This window comes from Salmo salar, chromosome ssa24 (genome assembly GCF_905237065.1).
Source record: "Salmo salar chromosome ssa24, Ssal_v3.1, whole genome shotgun sequence".
NCBI classification, from domain to species: domain Eukaryota; kingdom Metazoa; phylum Chordata; class Actinopteri; order Salmoniformes; family Salmonidae; genus Salmo; species Salmo salar.
Window position 1 is genome coordinate 47,588,880 of NC_059465.1, and position 23,978 is coordinate 47,612,857.

Sequence of the window (23,978 nt, forward strand, 5' to 3'; positions counted from 1 at the left end):
TGGGGTGTGTGTGTATTGCTCTATATAGCCCCCCTGGGGTGTGTGTGTATTGCTCTATATAGCCCCCCTGGGGTGTGTGTGTATTGCTCTATATAGCCCCCCTGGGGTGTGTGTGTATTGCTCTATATAGCCCCCTGGGGTGTGTGTGTATTGCTCTATATAGCCCCCCTGGGGTGTGTGTGTATTGCTCTATATAGCCCCCCTGGGGTGTGTGTGTATTGCTCTATATAGCCCCCCCTGGGGTGTGTGTGTATTGCTCTATATAGCCCCCCTGGGGTGTGTGTGTATTGCTCTATATAGCCCCCCTGGGGTGTGTGTATTGCTCTATATAGCCCCCCTGGGGTGTGTGTGTATTGCTCTATATAGCCCCCCTGGGGTGTGTGTGTATTGCTCTATATAGCCCCCCTGGGGTGTGTGTGTATTGCTCTATATAGCCCCCCTGGGGTGTGTGTGTATTGCTCTATATAGCCCCCCTGGGGTGTGTGTGTATTGCTCTATATAGCCCCCCTGGGGTGTGTGTGTATTGCTCTATATAGCCCCCCTGGGGTGTGTGTGTATTGCTCTATATAGCCCCCCTGGGGTGTGTGTGTATTGCTCTATATAGCCCCCCCTGGGGTGTGTGTGTATTGCTCTATATAGCCCCCCTGGGGTGTGTGTGTATTGCTCTATATAGCCCCCCTGGGGTGTGTGTGTATTGCTCTATATAGCCCCCCTGGGGTGTGTGTATTGCTCTATATAGCCCCCTGGGGTGTGTGTGTATTGCTCTATATAGCCCCCCCTGGGGTGTGTGTGTATTGCTCTATATAGCCCCCCTGGGGTGTGTGTGTATTGCTCTATATAGCCCCCCCTGGGGTGTGTGTGTATTGCTCTATATAGCCCCCCTGGGGTGTGTGTGTATTGCTCTATATAGCCCCCCTGGGGTGTGTGTGTATTGCTCTATATAGCCCCCCTGGGGTGTGTGTGTATTGCTCTATATAGCCCCCCTGGGGTGTGTGTGTATTGCTCTATATAGCCCCCCCTGGGGTGTGTGTGTATTGCTCTATATAGCCCCCCTGGGGTGTGTGTGTATTGCTCTATATAGCCCCCCCTGGGGTGTGTGTGTATTGCTCTATATAGCCCCCCCTGGGGTGTGTGTGTATTGCTCTATATAGCCCCCCTGGGGTGTGTGTGTATTGCTCTATATAGCCCCCCCTGGGGTGTGTGTGTATTGCTCTATATAGCCCCCCTGGGGTGTGTGTGTATTGCTCTATATAGCCCCCTGGGGTGTGTGTGTATTGCTCTATATAGCCCCCCTGGGGGTGTGTGTGTATTGCTCTATATAGCCCCCCTGGGGTGTGTGTGTATTGCTCTATATAGCCCCCCCTGGGGTGTGTGTGTATTGCTCTATATAGCCCCCCTGGGGTGTGTGTGTATTGCTCTATATAGCCCCCCTGGGGTGTGTGTGTATTGCTCTATATAGCCCCCCCTGGGGTGTGTGTGTATTGCTCTATATAGCCCCCCCTGGGGTGTGTGTGTATTGCTCTATATAGCCCCCCCTGGGTGTGTGTGTATTGCTCTATATAGCCCCCCTGGGGTGTGTGTATTGCTCTATATAGCCCCCCCTGGGGTGTGTGTGTATTGCTCTATATAGCCCCCCCTGGGGTGTGTGTATTGCTCTATATAGCCCCCCCTGGGGTGTGTGTGTATTGCTCTATATAGCCCCCCTGGGGTGTGTGTGTATTGCTCTATATAGCCCCCCCTGGGGTGTGTGTGTATTGCTCTATATAGCCCCCCCTGGGGTGTGTGTATTGCTCTATAGAGCCCCCCTGGGGTGTGTGTGTATTGCTCTATATAGCCCCCCTGGGTGTGTGTGTATTGCTCTATATAGCCCCCCTGGGGTGTGTGTATTGCTCTATATAGCCCCCCTGGGGTGTGTGTATTGCTCTATATAGCCCCCCTGGGGTGTGTGTGTATTGCTCTATATAGCCCCCCTGGGGTGTGTGTGTATTGCTCTATATAGCCCCCCCTGGGGTGTGTGTGTATTGCTCTATATAGCCCCCCTGGGGTGTGTGTGTATTGCTCTATATAGCCCCCCCTGGGGTGTGTGTATTGCTCTATATAGCCCCCCTGGGGTGTGTGTGTATTGCTCTATATAGCCCCCCTGGGGTGTGTGTGTATTGCTCTATATAGCCCCCCTGGGGTGTGTGTGTATTGCTCTATATAGCCCCCCCTGGGGTGTGTGTATTGCTCTATATAGCCCCCCTGGGGTGTGTGTGTATTGCTCTATATAGCCCCCCTGGGGTGTGTGTATTGCTCTATATAGCCCCCCCTGGGGTGTGTGTGTATTGCTCTATATAGCCCCCCTGGGGTGTGTGTGTATTGCTCTATATAGCCCCCCTGGGGTGTGTGTGTATTGCTCTATATAGCCCCCCTGGGGTGTGTGTATTGCTCTATATAGCCCCCCTGGGGTGTGTGTGTATTGCTCTATATAGCCCCCCTGGGGTGTGTGTATTGCTCTATATAGCCCCCCTGGGGTGTGTGTGTTGCTCTATATAGCCCCCCTGGGGTGTGTGTGTATTGCTCTATATAGCCCCCCCTGGGGTGTGTGTATTGCTCTATATAGCCCCCCCTGGGGTGTGTGTATTGCTCTATATAGCCCCCCTGGGGTGTGTGTGTATTGCTCTATATAGCCCCCCTGGGGTGTGTGTGTATTGCTCTATATAGCCCCCCTGGGGTGTGTGTATTGCTCTATATAGCCCCCCTGGGGTGTGTGTGTATTGCTCTATATAGCCCCCCCTGGGGTGTGTGTGTATTGCTCTATATAGCCCCCCTGGGTGTGTGTGTATTGCTCTATATAGCCCCCCCTGGGGGGTGTGTATTGCTCTATATAGCCCCCCTGGGGTGTGTGTGTATTGCTCTATATAGCCCCCCTGGGGTGTGTGTATTGCTCTATATAGCCCCCCTGGGGTGTGTGTGTATTGCTCTATATAGCCCCCCTGGGGTGTGTGTGTATTGCTCTATATAGCCCCCCCGGGGTGTGTGTGTATTGCTCTATATAGCCCCCCTGGGGTGTGTGTATTGCTCTATATAGCCCCCCTGGGGTGTGTGTATTGCTCTGTATAGACCCCCCTGGGGTGTGTGTATTGCTCTATATAGCCCCCCTGGGGTGTGTGTGTATTGCTCTATATAGCCCCCCTGGGGTGTGTGTGTATTGCTCTATATAGCCCCCCCTGGGGTGTGTGTATTGCTCTATAGCCCCCGCTGGGGTGTGTGTATTGCTCTATATAGCCCCCCCTGGGGTGTGTGTATTGCTCTATATAGCCCTCCCTGGGGTTTGTGTGTATTGCTCTATAGCCCCCCCTGGGGTGTGTGTGTATTGCTCTATATAGCCCCCCTGGGGTGTGTGTATTGCTCTATAGCCCCCCCTGGGGTGTGTGTATTGCTCTATATAGCCCCCCTGGGGTGTGTGTGTATTGATCTATATAGCCCCCCTGGGTGTGTGTGTATTGCTCTATATAGCCCCCCCTGGGGGTGTGTGTATTGCTCTATATAGCCCCCCTGGGGTGTGTGTGTATTGCTCTATATAGCCCCCCTGGGGTGTGTGTATTGCTCTATATAGCCCCCCTGGGGTGTGTGTATTGCTCTATATAGCCCCCCTGGGGTATGTGTATTGCTCTATATAGGCCCCCTGGGTGTGTGTATTGCTCTATATAGCCCCCCTGGGGGGGGTGTATTGCTCTATATAGCCCCCCCTGGGGTGTGTGTGTATTGCTCTATATAGCCCCCCCTGGGGTATGTCTGTTGCTCTATATAGCCCCCCCTGGGGTGTGTGTGTATTGCTCTATATAGCCCCCCCTGGGGTGTGTGTGTATTGCTCTATATAGCCCCCCCGGGGGGGTGTGTGTATTGCTCTATATAGCCCCCCTGGGGTGTGTGTATTGCTCTATATAGCCCCCCCTGGGGTGTGTGTATTGCTCTATATAGCCCCCCCTGGTGTGTGTGTATTGCTCTATATAGCCCCCCCTGGGGTGTGTTTGTATTGCTCTATATAGCCCCCCTGGGGTGTGTGTGTATTGCTCTATATAGCCCCCCTGGGGTGTGTGTGTATTGCTCTATATAGCCCCCCCTGGGGTGTGTGTGTATTGCTCTATATAGCCCCCCCTGGGGTGAGTGTGTATTGCTCTATATAGCCCTCCCTCGTGTGTGTGTGTATTGCTCTATATAGCCCCCGCTGGGGTGTGTGTATTGCTCTATATAGCCCCCCCTGGGGTGTGTGTATTGCTCTATATAGCCCCCCCTGGGGTGTGTGTATTGCTCTATATAGCCCCCCTGGGGTGTGTGTATTGCTCTATATAGCCCCCCTTGGGGTGTGTGTGTATTGCTCTATATAGCCCCCCCCGGGGTGTGTGTGTATTGCTCTATATAGCCCCCCTGGGGTGTGTGTATTGCTCTATATAGCCCCCCCTGGGGTGTGTGTATTGCTCTGTATAGACACCCCTGGGGTGTGTGTGTATTGCTCTATATAGACTCCCCCTGGGGTGTGTGTGTATTGCTCTATATAGCCCCCCCTGGGGTGTGTGTGTATTGCTCTATATAGCCCCCCTGGGGTGTGTGTATTGCTCTATATAGCCCCCCTGGGGTGTGTGTGTATTGCTCTATATAGCCCCCCTGGGGTGTGTGTGTATTGCTCTATATAGCCCCCCCCTGGGGTGTGTGTATTGCTCTATATAGCCCCCCCTGGGGTGTGTGTGTAGTGCTCTGTATAGCCCCCCCTGGGGTGTGTGTATTGCTCTATATAGCCCCCCCTGGGGTGTGTGTGTATTGCTCTATATAGCCCCCCCTGGGGTGTGTGTGTATTGCTCTATATAGCCCCCCTGTGGTGTGTGTGTTTTGCTCTATATAGCCCCCCCTGGGGTGTGTGAATTGCTCTATATAGCCCCCCTGGGGTGTGTGTGTATTGCTCTATATAGCCCCCCCTGGGGTGTGTGTGTATTGCTCTATATAGCCCCACCTGGGGTGTGTGTATTGCTCTATATAGCCCCCCCTGGGGTGTGTGTGTATTGCTCTATATAGCCCCCCTGGGGTGTGTGTTTATTGCTCTATATAGCCCCCCCTGGGGTGTGTGTGTTGCTCTATATAGCCCCCCTTTGGGGTGTGTGTGTATTGCTCTATATAGCCCCCTGGGGTGTGTGTATTGCTCTATATAGCCACCCCCTGGGGTGTGTGTATTGCTCCATATTGCCCCCCCTGGGGTGTGTGTATTGCTCTATATAGCCCCCCTGGGGTGTGTGTATTGCTCTATATAGCCCCCCTGGGGTGTGTGTATTGCTCTATATAGCCCCCCCTGGGGTGTGTGTGTATTGCTCTATAGCCCCCCCTGGGGTGTGTGTATTGCTCTATATAGCCCCCGGGGTGTGTGTATTGCTCTATATAGCCCCCCTGGGGTGTGTGTGTATTGCTCTATATAGCCCCCTGGGGTGTGTGTGTATTGCTCTATATAGCCCCCCCTGGGGTGAGTGTGTATTGCTCTATATAGCCCTCCCTGGGGTGTGTGTGTATTGCTCTATATAGCCCCCCTGGGGTGTGTGTGTATTGCTCTATATAGCCCCCCTGGGGTGTGTGTGTATTGCTCTATAGCCCCCCTGGGGTGTGTGTGTATTGCTCCATATAGCCCCCCCTGGGGTGTGTGTATTGCTCTATATAGCCCCCCTGGGGTGTGTGTCTATTGCTCTATATAGACCCCCCTGGGGTGTGTGTGTATTGCTCTATATAGCCCCCCCTGGGGTGTGTGTGTATTGCTCGATATAGCCCCCCCTGGGGTGTGTGTGTATTGCTCTATATAGCCCCCCTGGGGTGTGTGTATTGCTCTATATAGCCCCCCTGGGGTGTGTGTGTATTGCTCTATATAGCCCCCCTGGGGTGTGTGTATTGCTCTATATAGCCCCCCTGGGGTGTGTGTGTATTGCTCTATATAGCCCCCCTGGGGTGTGTGTGTGTTGCTCTATATAGCCCCCCTGGGGTGTGTGTGTATTGCTCTATATAGCCCCCCTGGGGTGTGTGTGTATTGCTCTATATAGCCCCCCTGGGGTATGTCTGTTGCTCTATATAGCCCCCCTGGGGTGTGTGTGTATTGCTCTATATAGCCCCCCTGGGGTGTGTGTGTATTGCTCTATATAGCCCCCCTGGGGGTGTGTGTATTGCTCTATATAGCCCCCCTGGTGTGTGTGTGTGATTGCTCTATATAGCCCCCCTGGGGTGTGTGTATTGCTCTATATAGCCCCCCTGGGGTGTGTGTATTGCTCTATATAGCCCCCCCTGGGGGTGTGTGTATTGCTCTATATAGCCCCCCTGGGGTATGTCTGTTGCTCTATATAGCCCCCTGGGGTGTGTGTGTATTGCTCTATATAGCCCCCCTTGGGTGTGTGTGTATTGCTCTATATAGCCCCCCCTGGGGTGTGTGTGTATTGCTCTATATAGCCCCCCCTGGGGTGTGTGTGTATTGCTCTATATAGCCCCCCTGGTGTGTGTGTGTATTGCTCTATATAGCCCCCCCCTGGGGTGTGTGTATTGCTCTATATAGCCCCTGGGGTGTGTGTATTGCTCTATATAGCCCCCTGGGGGTGTGTGTATTGCTCTATATAGCCCCCCTGGGGTGTGTGTATTGCTCTATAGCCCCCCCTGGGGTATGTGTATTGCTCTATATAGCCCCCCCTGGGGTGTGTGTGTATTGCTCTATATAGCCCCCCTGGGGTGTGTGTGTATTGCTCTATAGCCCCCCTGGGGTGTGTGTGTATTGCTCTATATAGCCCCCCTGGGGTGTGTGTGTATTGCTCTATATAGCCCCCCTGGGGTGTGTGTGTATTGCGCTATATAGCCCCCCCTGGGGTGTGTGTGTATTGCTCTATATAGCCCCCCCTGGGGTGTCTGTGTATTGCTCTATATAGCCCCCCCTGGGGTGTGTGTGTATTGCTCTATATACCCCCCCCTGGGGGGGGTGTGTATTGCTCTATATAGCCCCCCCTGGTGTGTGTGTGTATTGCTCTATATAGCCCCCCTTGGGGTGTGTGTATTGCTCTATATAGCCCCCCCTGAGGTGTGTGTATTGCTCTATATAGCCCCCCGGGGGTGTGTATTGCTCTATATAGCCCCCCTGGGGGTGTGTGTATTGCTCTATATAGCCCCTGGGGTGTGTGTATTGCTCTATATAGCCCCCCTGGGGGTGTGTGTATTGCTCTATATAGCCCCCCTGGGGTGTGTGTATTGCTCTATAGCCCCCGCTGGGGGGTGTGTATTGCTCTATATAGCCCCCCCTGGGGTGTGTGTATTGCTCTATATAGCCCTCCCTGGGGTTTGTGTGTATTGCTCTATAGCCCCCCCTGGGGTGTGTGTGTATTGCTCTATATAGCCCCCCCTGGGGTGTGTGTATTGCTCTATAGCCCCCCCTGGGGTGTGTGTATTGCTCTATATAGCCCCCCCTGGGGTGTGTGTGTATTGATCTATATAGCCCCCCCCTGGGGGGTGTGTGTATTGCTCTATATAGCCCCCCCTGGGGTGTGTGTGTATTGCTCTATATAGCCCCCCTGGGGTGTGTGTGTATTGCTCTATATAGCCCCCCTGGGGTGTGTGTATTGCTCTATATAGCCCCCCTGGGGGTGTGTGTATTGCTCTATATAGCCCCCCTGGGGTGTGTGTGTATTGCTCTATATAGGCCCCCCGGGGTGTGTGTATTGCTCTATATAGCCCCCCCTGGGGGTGTGTATTGCTCTATATAGCCCCCCCTGGGGGTGTGTATTGCTCTATATAGGCCCCCCTGGGGGGTGTGTATTGCTCTATATAGCCCCCCCTGGGGGGGTGTGTATTGCTCTATATAGCCCCCCTGGGGTGTGTGTGTATTGCTCTATATAGCCCCCCTGGGGTGTGTGTATTGCTCTATATAGCCCCCCTGGGGTGTGTGTATTGCTCTATATAGCCCCCCTGGGGTGTGTGTATTGCTCTATATAGCCCCCCCTGGGGTGTGTGTATTGCTCTATATAGCCCCCCCTGGGGTGTGTGTATTGCTCTATAAAGCCCCCTCTGGGGTGTGTGTATTGCTCTATATAGCCCCCCCTGGGGTGTGTGTGTATTGCTCTATATAGCCCCCCCTGGGGGGTGTGTGTTACCTGTGAAACTGAGCCTGTAGGAACTGAAACTCCTCCTTGATGCGGTCACATGACTCTGACACAGTGAACTTGAAGGGCTGGCCCGGCTGGTGAGGTACCTGGGGGGGGGTCAACAACAATAACAACATGTCAACAGGCCCCTCCTGATAAGAGTACATCACACAGAACACCAAATGAGAGTCTCATCTTTCCACGGAGGGATCATAATCGGACTCGGCGGTGCCGACTTCAGAACGAGTCCCATGACGCTTGACGCAAAACGTAGAAAACCACCGCGTTTGTGAGAGTCTCATCTTTCCACTACAGAGAAGTCCGATTTTCAGGATGTTTCCTGGTCTGACAAAACAGCGCTGTAGCTCTGCCACCTTTTACCGCAGATGCTGAAGGCCGACATAGGCGGGTTACGGTGGATTGAGAGACAGCCCATGCCAAAAAAAACTGGCTTAAACAGACAGATTTATCTGGGGAATTTGTATTATGCTACTAGGATTTGAACGAGGGGGGACAGCATCTCTAGGGGTTTTTAAAACTCTTTGGTTCATTATTCACACTCTCAGCATTCGCTGCTTCACGTTCAGTAGCCTACCTCTCCTCTCCTAGTTGGGCGTGTGAGATCAACTGTACCAATATCTCTAGTCTCATTGAAATAGACTAGGCTGCCTATACAATGGACAGAGAATCACATGGCAGTTTTCTTTCCAAGGAAATTAACGTAAAGTTGCACTACGCAGAAATCGCTCCACCATTTTCTAGTTACTAAAATTCTAATAGTTTGCGTAATTTAAGTTTGTGACAAAACAAGCAAGTATAGTGTAGAGCAGGGTTTCCCAAAGCGAGTGCTGGGCCCCTCGCCCCCCAGGGTGCACGTTTTGGTTTTTGTCCAAAGCTTGATGATGAGTTGGTTATGTGAATCAGCTGTGTAGTGCTATGGGGGAAAAACCCAAAACGTGCATCCAATGGGGTGCCCCAGGACCGAGTTTGGGAAACCCTGGTGTAGAGAATCATTGTACCATCTGAACCACTGTGAAATACACTGCTCAAAAAAATAAAGGGAACACTTAAACAACACATCCTAGATCTGAATGAAAAAATCACCTTATTAAATACTTTTTTCTTTACATAGCTGAATGTGCTGACAACAAAATCACACAAAAATAATCAATGGAAATCCAATTGATCAACCCATGGAGGTCTGGATTTGGAGTCACACTCAAAATTAAAGTGGAAAACCACACTACAGGCTGATCCAACTTTGATGTAATGTCCTTAAAACAAGTCAAAATGAGGCTCAGTAGTGTGTGTGGCCTCCACGTGCCTGTATGACCTCCCTACAATGCCTGGGCATGCTCCTGATGAGGTGGCGGATGGTCTCCTGAGGGATCTCCTCCCAGACCTGGACTAAAGCATCCGCCAACTCCTGGCCAGTCTGTGGTGCAACGTGGCGTTGGTGGATGGAGCGAGACATGATGTCCCAGATGTGCTCAATTGGATTCAGGTCTGGGAAACGGGCGGTCCATAGCATCAATGCCTTCCTCTTGCAGGAACTGCTGACACACTCCAGCCACATGAGGTCTAGCATTGTCTTGCATTAGGAGGAACCCAGGGCCAACCGCACCAGCATATGGTCTCACAAGGGGTCTGATGATCTCATCTCGATACCTAATGGCAGTCAGGCTACCTCTGGCGAGCACATGGAGGGCTGTGCGGCCCCCAAAGAAATGCCACCCCACAATGACTGACCCACCGCCAAACTGGTCATGCTGGAGTGTTGCAGGCAGCAGAACGTTCAGCTCTTTCTGTCACGTGCTCAGTGTGAACCTGCTTTCATCTGTGAAGAGCACAGGGCGCCAGTAGCGAATATGCCAATCTTGGTGTTCTCTGGCAAATGCCAAACGTCTTGCACGGTGTTGGGCTATAAGCACAACCCCCACCTGTGGACGTCGGGCCTTCATACCACCCTCATGGAGTCTGTTTCTGACCGTTTGAGCAGACACATGCACATTTGTGGCCTGCTGGAGGTCATTTTGCAGGGCTCTGGCAGTGCTTCTCCTGCTCCTCCTTGCACAAAGGCAGAGGTAGTGGTCCTGCTGCTGGGTTTTTGCCCTCCTACGGCCTCCTCCACGTCTCCTGATGTACTGGCCTGTCTCCTGGTAGTGCCTCCATGCTCTGGACACTACGCTGACAGACACAGCAAACCTTCTTGCCACAGCTCGCATTGATGTGCCATCCTGGATGAGCTGCACTACCTGAGCCACTTGTGTGGGTTGTAGACTCCGTCTCATGCTACCACTAGAGTGAAAGCACCGCCAGCATTCAAAAGTGACCAAAACATCAGCCAGGAAGCATAGGAACTGAGAAGTGGTCTGAAGGTCACCACCTACAGAACCACTCCTTTATTGGGGGTGTCTTGCTAATTGCCTATAATTTCCACCTGTTGTCTATTCCATTTGCACAACAGCATGTGAAATTTATTGTCAATCAGTGTTGCTTCCTAAGTGGACAGTTTAATTTCACAGAAGTGTGATTGACTTGCAGTTACATTGTGTTGTTTAAGTGTTCCCTTTATTTTTTTGAGCACATTTCAAAAAATGTGTAAAAAGCTGTTTTCTCCGTGTCATTATTGGAAATTGTGTGTAGATTGATGAGAATATTTTTGGGGGAATTAAGAACAAGGCTGTAACGTAACAAAATGTGGGAAAAGTGAAAGGGTCGAAAACACAATGAGCTGAATATAACAGAATGTCAGTGGAAGGGATTAACAGGCAACACTATGAGCTGAATATAACAGAATGTCAGTGGAAGGGATTAACAGGCAACACTATGAGCTGAATATAACAGAATGTCAGTGGAAGGGATTAACAGGCAACACAATGAGCTGAATATAACAGAATGTCAGTGGAAGGGATTAACAGGCAACACTATGAGCTGAATATAACAGAATGTCAGTGGAAGGGATTAACAGGCAACACAATGAGCTGAATATAACAGAATGTCAGTGGAAGGGATTAACAGGCAACACTATGAGCTGAATATAACAGAATGTCAGTGGAAGGGATTAACAGGCAACACTATGAGCTGAATATAACAGAATGTCAGTGGAAGGGATTAACAGGCAACACTATGAGCTGAATATAACAGAATGTCAGTGGAAGGGATTAACAGGCAACACTATGAGCTGAATATAACAGAATGTCAGTGGAAGGGATTAACAGGCAACACTATGAGCTGAATATAACAGAATGTCAGTGGAAGGGATTAACAGGCAACACTATGAGCTGAATATAACAGAATGTCAGTGGAAGGGATTAACAGGCAACACTATGAGCTGAATATAACAGAATGTCAGTGGAAGGGATTAACAGGCAACACTATGAGCTGAATATAACAGAATGTCAGTGGAAGGGATTAACAGGCAACACTATGAGCTGAATATAACAGAATGTCAGTGGAAGGGATTAACAGGCAACACTATGAGCTGAATATAACAGAATGTCAGTGGAAGGGATTAACAGGCAACACTATGAGCTGAATATAACAGAATGTCAGTGGAAGGGATTAACAGGCAACACTATGAGCTGAATATAACAGAATGTCAGTGGAAGGGATTAACAGGCAACACTATGAGCTGAATATAACAGAATGTCAGTGGAAGGGATTAACAGGCAACACTATGAGCTGAATATAACAGAATGTCAGTGGAAGGGATTAACAGGCAACACTATGAGCTGAATATAACAGAATGTCAGTGGAAGGGATTAACAGGCAACACTATGAGCTGAATATAACAGAATGTCAGTGGAAGGGATTAACAGGCAACACTATGAGCTGAATATAACAGAATGTCAGTGGAAGAGCCTTTATATTTCCCATAAATATTGATGACAAATGTTTTGTCTGCCTGCAAATCGTACCACTCCTAAAAGGTAGGCTTTATACTCTATGCAAATCATCCAGCTCTTAAAGGTAGGCTTTATCCTATATGCAAATAGTCCCACTCCTAAATGGAAGGCTTTATCCTATATGAAAATCATCCCACTCCTAAAAGCCAGCCTTTATCATCTATGGAAATCGCCCCAATCCTATAGGAAGGCTAAAATAACCTCTATGCAAATTGTCCAGCACCTAAAAGGTAGGCTTTATCCTCTATGGAAATCATACCACTCCTACAAGCCAGGCTTTATCCTACATGCAAATCGTCAAGCTCTTTAAAAGTAGAGTTTATCCTCTATGCAAATCATCCCACTCCTAAAAAATAGGCATTATCCTATATGCAAATTGTCCAGCAACTAAAAGGGAGGCTTTATCCTATATGCAAATCATCCCACACCTAAAAAAAAAAAAAAAAGGTTGGATTTATCCTATATGCAAATCGCCTCACTCCTAAAAGGAAGGCTTTAACCTCTATGCAAATTGTCCCACTCCTAAAAGGTAGACTGTATCCTATATGCAAATCGTCCTCCTAATAGATAGGCTTGATTATATATGCTAATTTTTCCTCCTAAAAAGGTAGGCTTTATCCTATGTGCTCTTGAGGCTAGGCAAAGTTTGAAAGAGTCTACGCCTCTTTGTTGGTGATTGGTCAACAGTATTGATTCTTCAACGAAGTTAGTGTTGTCATTCAATGACAGATGACAGACATCCAAATTTTTTCACTTGAAAAATACTGCACCAAACATTTTAGTTAGATGTAAAATTGCGCGACTTAACTTCACTAGGGTAGGGGTAGCGTTCTGAATTTTGGATGAAAAGCGTGCCCAAATTAAACTGCCTGTTACTCAGGCCCAGAAGCTAGGATATGCATATAATTGGTAGATTTGGATTGAAAACACTCTAAAGTTTCCAAAACTGTTAAAATAATGTCTGTGAGTATAACAGAACTGATATGGCAGGCGAAAACCTGAGAAAAATCCATCCAGGAAGTGGGATTTTTTTATGTTTGTAGTTTTCTATTCAATGCCATCACACAGTGTCCATTTACTTAAGACTCAAATTGCAGTTCCTATGCATTCCACTCGATGTCAACAGTCTTTAGAAATTGTTTCAGGCTTGTATTCTGAAAAATTAGGGAGTAAGACCAGTCTGAATGACTGGACCCTAAAGTGTCACAGAGCAATCCCGAGAGCGCACCTTTCTTGTTTACCTTTTATATTGACAATGTTATTGTCCGGTTGATATATTATCGATTATTTAGGCTAAAAACAACCTGAGGCTTGAATATAAACATCGTTTGACATGTTTCTATAAACTTTACAGATACAATTTGGATTTTTTTGCCTGCCTGTTGTGAATGCGTTTGAGCCTGTGGATTACTGAAGAACAAAACGGAGGTTTTTGGATATAAAGAGGGACTTTATCGAACAAAACAAACATTTATTGAGTAAATGAATGTCTTCTGAGTGCAACCATATGAAGATCATCAAAGGTAAATGATTAATTTTATCTCTATTTCTGACTTGTGTAACTCTTCCACTTGGCTGGTTACTGTTTGTAATGATTTGTCTGCTGGGCAATGTTCTCAAATAATCGCATGGTATGCTTTCGCCGTAAAGCGTTTTTGAAATCTGACACCGTGGTTGGATTCACAAGAAGTTAATCTTTAATTAAACCTATGTATAACAATTGTATGTATTCAGAATTTTTATAATTAGTATTTCTGTTTTTGAATTTGGCGCTCTGCAATTTTACTGGATGTTGGCCAGGTGGGACAGTAGCATTTTTCAGCAAAGTTTTTTTAAGGGGGTATGCAAGCACAGATTTTCACTTCGCCTAGCCGAGTTTTACAGTCGTGGCCAAAAGTTTTGAGAATGACACAAATATACATTTTCACAAAGTCTGCTGCCTCAGTTTGTATGATGGCAAGTTGCATATACTCCAGAATGTTATGAAGAGTGGTCAGATGAATTGCAATTAATTGTAAAGTCCCTCTTTGCCATGCAAATGAACTGAATCCCCCCCAAAACATTTCCACTGTATTTCAGCCCTGCCACAAAAGGACCAGCTGACATCATGTCAGTGATTCTCTCGTTAACACAGGTGTGAGTGCTGACGAGGACAAGGCTTGAGATCACTCTGTCATGCTGATTGAGTTTGAATAACAGACTGGAAGCTTCAAAAAGAGGGTGGTGCTTGGAATCATTGTTCTTCCTCTGTCAAACATGGTTACCTGCAAGGAAACACGTGCCGTCATCATTGCTTTGCACAAAAATGGCTTCACAGGCAAGGATATTGCTGCCAGTAAGATTGCACCTAAATCAACCATTTATCGGATCATCAAGAACTTCAAGGAGAGCGGTTCAATTCTTGTGAAGAAGGCTTCAGGGCGCCCAAGAAAGTCCAGCAAGCGCCAGGACCGTCTCCTAAAGTTGATTCAGCTGCGGGATCAGGGCACCACCAGTACAGAGCTTGCTCAGGAATGGCAGCAGGCAGGTGTGAGTGCATCTGCATGCACAGTGAGGCAAAGACTTTTGGAGAATGGCCTGGTGTCAAGAAGGGCAGCAAAGAAGCCACTTCTCTCCAGGAAAAACATTGGGGACAGACTGATATTCTGCAAAAGATATAGGGATTGGACTGCTGAGTACTGGGGTAAAGACATTTTCTCTGATGAATCCCCTTTCCGATTGTTTGGGGCATCTGGAAAAAAGCTTGTCCGGAGAAGACAAGGTGAGCGCTACCATCAGTCCTGTGTCATGCCAACAGTAAAGCATCCTGAGACAATTCATGTGTGGGGTTGCTTCTCAGCCAGGGGAGTGGGCTCACTCACAATTTTGCCTAAGAACACAGCCATGAATAAAGAATGGTACCAACACATCCTCCGAGAGCAACTTCTCCCAACCATCCAGGAACAGTTTGGTAACGAACAATGCCTTTTCCAGCATGATGGAGCACCTTGCCATAAGGCAAAAGTGATAACTAAGTGGCTCGGAGAACAAAACATCGATATTTTGCGTCCATGGCCAGGAAACTCCCCAGACCTTAATCCCATTGAGAACTTGTGGTCAACCCTCAAGAGGCGGGTGGACAAACAAAACCCCACAAATTCTGACAAACTCCAAGCATTGATTATGCAAGAATGGGCTGCCATCAGTCAGGATGTGGCCCAGAAGTTAATTGACAGCATGCCAGGGCGGATTGCAGAGGTCAACACTGCAAATATTGACTCTTTGCATCAACTTCATGTAATTGTCAATAAAAGCCTTTGACACTTATTTTTTATTTATTTCACCTTTATTTAGCCAGGTAGACTAGTTGAGAACAAGTTCTCATTTGCAACTGCGACCTGGCCAAGATAAAGTGTAGCAATTCGACACATACAACAACACAGAGTTACACATGGAATAAACAAAACATACAGTCAATAATACAGTAGAACAAAAGAAAACAAAAAGTCTATATACAGTGAGTGCAAATGAGGTAAGTTAAGGCAATAAATAGGCCATGGTGGCGAAATAATTACAACATAGCAATTAAACACTGGAATGGTAGATGTCCAGAAGATGAATGTGCAAGTAGAGATACTGGGGTGCAAAGGAGCAAGATAAATAAATAAATAAATACGGTATGGGGATGAGGTAGGTAGATAGATGGGCTATGTACAGGTGCAGTGATCTGTGAGCTGCTCTGACAACTGGTGCTTAAAGCTAGTGAGGGAGATATGAGTATCCAGCTTCAGAGATTTTTGCAGTTCGTTCCAGTCATTGGCACCAGAGAACTGGAAGGAGAGGCGGCCAAAGGAGGAATTGGCTTTGGGGGTGAACAGTGAGATATACCTGCTGGAGCGCATGCTACGAGTGGGTGGTGCTATGGTGACCAGTGAGCTGAGATAAGGCGGGGCTTTACCTAGCAGAGACTTGTAGATAACCTGTAGCCAGTGGGTTTGGCGACGAGTAGGAAGCGAGGGCCAACCAACGAGAGCGTACAGGTCGCAATGGTGGGTAGTGTATGGGGCTTTGGTGACAAAACAGATGGCACTGTGATAGACTGCATCCAGTTTGTTGAGTAGAGTGTTGGAGGCTATGTTATAGATGACATCACCGAAGTCGAGGATCGGTAGGATGGTCAGTTTTACGAGCGTGTGTTTGGCAACATGAGTGAAGGATGCTTTGTTGCGATATAGGAAGCCAATTTTAGATTTCATTTTGGATTGGAGATGCTTAATGTGAGTCTGGAAGGAGAGTTTACAGTCTAACCAGACACCCAGGTATTTGTAGTTGTCAGAGCCGTCCAGAGTAGTGATGCTGGACGGGCGAGCAGGTGCGGGCAGTGATCGATTGAATAGCATGCATTTAGTTTTACCTGCGTTTAAGAGCAGTTGGAGGCCACAGAAGGAGAGTTGTATGGCATTGAAGCATGTCTGGAGGTTAGTTAACACAGTGTCCAAAGAGGGGCCAGAAGTATACAGAATGGTGTCGTCAGCGTAGAGGTGGATCAGAGAATCACCAGCAGCAAGAGCAACATCATTGATGTATACAGAGAAGAGAGTCGGCCCGAGAATTGAACCCTGTGGCACACCCATAGAGACTGCCAGAGGTCCGGACAACAGGCCCTCCGATTTGACACACTGAACTCTGTCAGAGAAGTAGTTGGTAAACCAGGCGAGGCAATCATTTGAGAAACCAAGGCTGTTGAGTCTGCCAATAAGAATGTGGTGATTGACAGAGTCGAAAGCCTTGGCCAGGTCGATGAATACGGCTGCACAGTAATGTCTCTTATCGATGGCGGTTATGATGTCGTTTAGGATCTTGAGCGTGGCTGAGGTGCACCCATGACCAGCTCAGAAACCAGATTGCATAGCGGAGAAGGTACGGTGGGATTCGAAATGGTCGGTAATCTGATTGTTAACTTGCCTTTCGAAGACCTTACAAAGACAGGGTAGGATAGATATAGGTCTGTAGCAGTTTGGGTCTAGAGTGTCACCCCCTTTGAAGAGGGGGGATGACCGCGGCAGCTTTCCAGTCTTTGGAACTCTTAGACGATACGAAAGAGAGGTTGAACAGGCTAGTAATAGGGGTTGCAACAATTTCGGCAGATAATTTTAGAAAGAGAGGGTCCAGATTGTCTAGCCCGGCTGATTTGTATGGGTTCAGATTTTGCAGCTATTTCAGAACATCAGCTATCTGGATTTGGGTGAAGGAGAAATGGTGGGGGCTTTGGCGGGTTGCTGTGGAGGGTGCCAGGGAGTTGACCGGGGTAGGAGTAGCCAGGTGGAAAGCATGGCCAGCCGTAGAGAAATGCTTATTGAAATTCTCAATTATAGTGGATTTATCGGTGGTAACAGTGTTTCCTTGCCTCAGAGCAGTGGGCAGCTGGGAGGAGGTTATTATTCTCTTATTCTCCATGGACTTTACAGTGTCCCAGAACTTTTTTGAGTTAGTACTACAGGATGCAAATTTCTGTTTGAAAAAGCTAGCCTTAGCTCTTCTAACTGCCTGTCTATATTCGTTCCTAACTTCCATGAAAAGTTGCATATCACAGGGGTATTCGATGCTAATGCAGAACGCCACAGGATGTTTTTGTGCTGGTCAAGGGCAGACAGGTCTGGAGTGAACCAAGGACTATATCTATTCCTAGTTCTACATTTTTTGAGTGGGGCATGCTTATTTAAGATGGTGAGGAAGGCACTTTTAAAGAATAGCCAAGAATCATCTACTGACGGGATGAGGTCAATGTCATTCCAGGATACCCTGGCCAGGTCGATTAGAAAGGCCTGCTCGCAGAAGTGTTTTAGGGAGTGTTTGACAGTGATGAAGGGTGGTCGTTTGGTCGCAGACCCATTACGGATGCAGGCAATGAGGCAGTGATCGCTGAGATCCTGATTGAAAACAGTAGAGGTGTATTTGGAGGGCGGGTTAGTTAGGATGACATCTATGAGGGTGCCCATGTTTACGGATTTGGGGTTGTACCTGGTAGGTTCATTGATAATTTGTGTGAGTTTGAGGGCATCAAGCTTAGATTGTAGGATGGCCGGGGTGTTAAATATGTCCCAGTTTAGGTCACCTAGTAGCACGAGCTCTGAAGATAGGTGGGGGGCAATCAATTCACATATGTATCGAGGGCACAGCTGGGGGCAGAGGGAGGTCTATAGCAAGCGGCAACAGTGAGAGACTTGTTTCTGGAAAGGTGAATTTTTAGAAGTAAAAGCTCGAATTGTTTGGGTACAGACTTGAATAGTAATACAGAACTCTGCAGGCTATCTTTGCAGTAGATTGCAACACCGCCCCCTTTGGCAGTTCTATCTTGGCGGAAAATGTTATAGTTAACAATTTCAGGGTTTTTGGTGGTTTTCCTAAGCCAGGATTCAGACATGGCTAAGACATCCGGGTTGGCAGAGTGTGCTAAAGCAGTGAGTAAAACAAACTTAGGGAGTAGGCTTCTAATGTTAACATGCATGAAACCAAGGCTTTTACGGTTACAGAAGTCAACAAATGAGAGCACCTGGGGAGTGGGAGTGGAGCTAGGCACTGCAGGACCTGGATTAACCTCCACATCACCAGAGGAACAAAGGAGAAGTAGGATAAGGGTACGGCTAAATGCTATACGAACTGGCCGTCTAGCACGTTCAGAACAGAGAGGAAAAGGAGCAGGTTTCTGGGCACGATAGCATAGATTCAAGGCATAGTGTACAGACAAAGGTAAGGTAGGATGTGAGTACATTGGAGGTAAATCTAGGCATTGAGTAATGATGAGAGAGATTTAGTCTCTAGAGACATTTAAACCAGGTGATGTCATCGCATATGTAGGAACAACATGGTTTGTTAAGGCATATTGAGCAGGGCTAGAGGCTCTACAGTGAAATAAGACAGTAATGACTAACCAGGACAGTAATGGACGAGGCATATTGATATTAGAGAGAGGCATGCGTAGCCAAGTGAACATATGGGTCCAGTGATTGGTTGGGCTGACTGGGGACACGGCGATTCAGACAGTTAGCAGGCCGATGCTAACAAGCTAACAGTTAGTAGGCCGGGGCTAAACAAGTTAACTAAACAAGCTAGCAATTAGCAGACCGGGTTAGCAAGCAAGCAGTTGGCAGACCGGGGCTAGCAGTTAGCAGACCGGGGCAGGCAAGATAGCAGTTAGCAGACCGGGGCTAGCAAGTTAACAGACAGGGGCTAGCAAGTTAACAGACCTGGGCTAGCAAGTTAGCTTTCGGGGGACGTCGCGATGGGGGTAAGTCTGTTTTTGCCTCTTCGTGCGGTGTCGTCGATAGACCAGTCGTGGAATTAGTAGGGTTCCAAGTAGCTCTAGATAGCTAGAAGGCCGGTTAGCAGAATGGGCCTTCAGCAGACGTCGCGCCTGAGGGGCCTGTTAGAATCTTCGGGCAGATTATGTCGGTATTTCAGTCGTAGAGGATCGGCGGGGTTCCGTGCCCTGTACCGGCAGTAGAAGGGGTCCGGATATTGTAGCCCAGTAGTGGGTAGCACAGGAGCCCTGGCCGGGCTAGCTTCAGGCTAATTGGTGCTTGCTCCGGGATGGAAACGCTAGCCAGGTGTAGTCACCCGGGATTGCGGTTAGCTAGTTGCGATCCAGATGAAAATGTTCAGAGTTTACGATAGGAATCCGGGGATATGGGGGGGAAAAAATATATAAAATAATAATAGGTCCGTTATGTTCTGGTTTGAGTCACGTTATTCAAACTGGCGAGAGCTTTCCGAGCTAAAGGTTAGCTGATGACCGCTAGCAATGGTTTGCTGACTGATAGCTGGTAGCTAGTTAGCTGGCTAGCTTCAGCTGAGGGATTCCAGATCCGAAGTAAATAGAAATACTTTAGAAACAAACAAAAAAAGATCCATGCCACATTGGGTGAAGCTGGTTGCAGGAGAGTATTTAGAGGTTAAGGTTTAGGAAAATATTTTTAAAAGATATGCGAAGAAAAAGATGTAAAAAGATATATATAAGGGACACGACAGGACATTGGAAATACAATGAAATGCTTATAATTCTACTTCAGTATTCCATAGTAACATCTGACAAAAATATCTAAAGACACTGAAACAGCAAACTTTGTGGAAATTAACATTTGTGTCATTCTTAAAACGTTTGACCACGACTGTACTAGGAGCAAACCAAACTTTATGGCGTCTGTATGCAAGGTTCGGTTTTCTCCTAGCAGAACTCGCTTGGTGAAGTGAATATCTTAAAAGACTTTCGGTTGAAAAACAAGAAAAAAAAGCAGCCCCCTTACTGTTTGTAACAAATATTATCTATTTAAATAAATTATTATCTGCAGCAACAAATAGCCTCATATAGTCTGAATTAATCTAAGATAAATTAAGAAATCTGTAATCAATTTAAAACATTTTGCTGAGGATGTCATATTCCCGCAATTTCACATCTAATTAAAATGTTTGGTGCCGTATTTCTCAAGTGAAAAAACGTGGGAATGGAAACAATTCCTCTCTCGTTTAATAACAACAAACACTTCATTAAAGAATCCCTACTGTTGACCAATCACAGACTTCAGCTACAGAACTTCGACTAGAACAGCCGAAAACAATTCTGCCAAACAGTGTAAATTCTGTCATAATATATGCACCAACTGTTTTGACTGGGAAGCGTAGGGTAAGCTTTAAAGACAATTTATACTTGATCCGACATGTGGTCGGAGACACCATATGGAGGCCAAATTGAGCTCTGTATTGCATCGCCGTGTGCCTCCCAAATTTTGCAACAATGCGGAGCGCTCCAAAAACTTCCTTCACCACAGGTCTACGCTGCTCTGCAACGCGCAAGACGTTTGAACGCCCTGACTTCTGCAGAGGCCATGTCACTGTAAATGCTTCTACTACTTTGCCTGGAAATAAATATTGATCACCCATATTTCTCTCCCGTCTGAAAATCGTCCCGCTCCTAAAAGATGGGCTATATGAAAAACGTAGCTCAAGAGAAAGCGCAAGGTTCCGCTCTCTCTCTCTCTCTCTAATTCTGCTATTTTCAAACTCCGTCTATCCTATTGGCTGATATAGCACAGTAATACCGATATTTTAATATAACCGGCCAAGTGAGAATATCTGGTTATTGAACCTATCTCTAAGGTTATTTATGCCCATTTTGATATTGCCAAAAGTCGGACAAGAAGTTGGCGGGCGGACAGGTGTGGTATGAAAAGCTGCAGGTGGGAAGCGGGATGAAGAAATATGTTCTATATTTCGCTCTCCTCTTTCTCTCTCTCTCTCTGCCCCCCTCTGTCACTCTCAAATACACACAAGACATTCACCCACATTGCTTCTCTCATTTTCAGCGGCTTGACAATTTGACAATGCCAGCGATTTGTCCAGTTTCCGCGCGATGGCACGGAAACGTATCCAAAGTGATTATACTTGGCCCGGGTAGGGCGGCATCACGCCCCGCACAGCCCCCTGTCTTTGGCTGCGGGTCTGTTGTTGGTGTTGTTGTTCTGACAGAGAGACTCACCGGGTGCCGTGACTGCGGATACATCTTGCTCAGGTCCCGAATCATTTAATAATAGATGTTGAAGTTCATCCACCAACAAACGGGGAACACGGACAGATCCACCCCGGCTTTAGGAGCTACCTGCGGGCAGGTAGAGGGGGGGTGAGAGCCACTATCTCTGCAGACAACCGCCGGGAAACCTCCGCTGAAACCAAAAAAAAAAAAGACATTCTATTAATTAACCAGTCAAATAGGATACAACTCCTCCCTTCAAGTGACAAGCTCCGGGGTTTCTCGCCTCTCTTCCATGTGTAGAAGATGAGCAACCAACGTAGAATGTGTTCAGATGCTGAAGCTTGGATAGGCAACAATAACGTTGGCTCTTCTCCTGTCCTAAGAATATATTTTGTTTCGGATTAATGTAGCCTATTCTCTCTCTGCTTTCTTTTAAGATGTATTTTCTTTCACCTTCATCAGGTTTCCATAATCACTTTCTCTACCTTATATCCTGGATCCTACATCCTGTTCAATCACGCAGCTTAATTCATTTGCAGTTTCCTATACTGCATGTCTTGGGAGGATGCTCCGTCTTTCTTTGAATACAGCTGCAGAAGATGTGGTTATGAGCGCATCCTGTCAGAAACGTTATGTCCGTTTAGTTTAAATCCCTTCCGTACATCCGCTCCAAGTCCCGCTGACCAGCCCTGTCTTGGTACCACCTTCGGATAACACATTCAGAAACAACCAGTCGTAAGAACTCTTATTATATATTCAGAACAAGGAAAAGCGATATCTCGTGTGTCTGGGATATGTAGTTCCAAAATACACAGCAACCCAGTGATGAATACTTTAGGTTATGTATAAAAAAAAAAACTACAGTTTCTTGATGCGTCTCGGCGCACCTCAGACCCGAGGAAGGAGTAGATGGTCACAAGCAGCAGTAGCCGTTATAAGCAACCAATAAGATTATTGAAGAGCACTGAGCGCGTCCCATTATGATGTCAATCAGCATCATCTTATCCAATCGCCATCTAGAAGAATGAGTTTTACGTCTTGCGCCCCACGTGGGTAACGTAGCTTGACGTCAAGACGCATCCAATGATCTCTCGATGGGCACGCCCCTCCCGGAGAAGAAACGCCCTTCCCGTCTGACGTGTTGCGGAGGAACGAGGAGACAAGGGAAAGGTTAGTTTAGTTGTCAATCAAAATAACGTGGTGGTGTGTTGCAGGCTGCTGGTGAACACGTTAAGTGGATTATCTTCCGCTTTGTTCTGCTTGTCTGCGTGCTGCAGAATCACCGCTAATTACTGCTAGATGTCTGCTTTAGATGACTTCACCCTCTTTGACACACACACACACACACACACGCACACACACATACACACACACACACACACACACACACACACACACACACCATACACGCACACACACACGCATACACACACACACACACGCACACACGCATACACACACGCACACAGAGAGAGACACACCTGTGCGTAATGATGACAGAGATGCCTGTTGTTTTGCTCCAACTAGCCGCTGTGATAATGACTTTCTGACTGAGCAGCTGGGCCCTTGCAAAAATAAGATAGAAGTTTTGAAATTGCAGTGAAAGTGCAGTAACTGCAGAAGACTGTAGTATTTTGGACACAGTAATTGCAGAATAATTGCAGTGCTGAATGACGGCTAGTGACGGACGGATATGATTGATGGATTCTTGTCCGTTATACCTGGTTATTAACATGGTAATTAGGCAGGTACAGTGTTATACCTGGTTATTAACATGGTAGTTAGGGAGCTACAGTGTTATACCTGGTTATTAACATGGTAGTTAGGGAGGTACAGTGTTATACCTGGTTATTAACATGGTAGTTAGGGAGGTACAGTGTTATACCTGGTTATTAACATGGTAGTTAGGGAGGTACAGTGTTATACCTGGTTATTAACATGGTAGTTAGGGAGCTACAGTGTTATACCTGGTTATTAACATGGTTGTTAGGCAGGTACAGTGTTATACCTGGTTATTAACATGGTAGTTAGGGAGGTACAGTGTTATACCTGGTTATTAACATGGTAGTTAGGCAGGTACAGTGTTATACCTGGTTAATAACATGGTAGTTAGGGAGGTACAGTGTTATACCTGGTTATTAACATGGTAGTTAGGGAGGTACAGTGTTATACCTGGTTAATAACATGGTAGTTAGGGAGGTACAGTGTTATACCTGGTTATTAACATGGTAGTTAGGGAGGTACAGTGTTATACCTGGTTATTAACATGGTAGTTAGGCAGGTACAGTGTTATACCTGGTTATTAACATGGTAGTTAGGGAGGTACAGTGTTATACCTGGTTATTAACATGGTAGTTAGGGAGGTACAGTGTTATACCTGGTTATTAACATGGTAGTTAGGGAGGTACAGTGTTATACCTGGTTATTAACATGGTA

The 23,978-nt window shown here is 47.3% G+C and overlaps 1 protein-coding gene across 2 annotated transcripts in view; it reads right to left on the minus strand.

Moving 5' to 3' along the window:
• LOC106593032 (transducin-like enhancer protein 4) overlaps window positions 1-22,258 on the minus strand; it is a 94,221-nt gene extending 71,963 nt beyond the window's left edge. For both annotated transcript variants that reach the window (XM_045707022.1, XM_045707021.1), the window contains exons 1-3: window positions 22,028-22,258; window positions 21,549-21,732; window positions 8,139-8,236 (exon numbers count right to left, since the gene is read on the minus strand). In XM_045707022.1, coding sequence (XP_045562978.1) covers window positions 8,139-8,236; window positions 21,549-21,593 — 143 coding nt within the window. In that variant the 5' untranslated portion in view covers window positions 21,594-21,732; window positions 22,028-22,258. The remainder of the gene's footprint in view (window positions 1-8,138; window positions 8,237-21,548; window positions 21,733-22,027) is intronic.
• Between the last annotated feature and the right edge of the window lie 1,720 nt (window positions 22,259-23,978).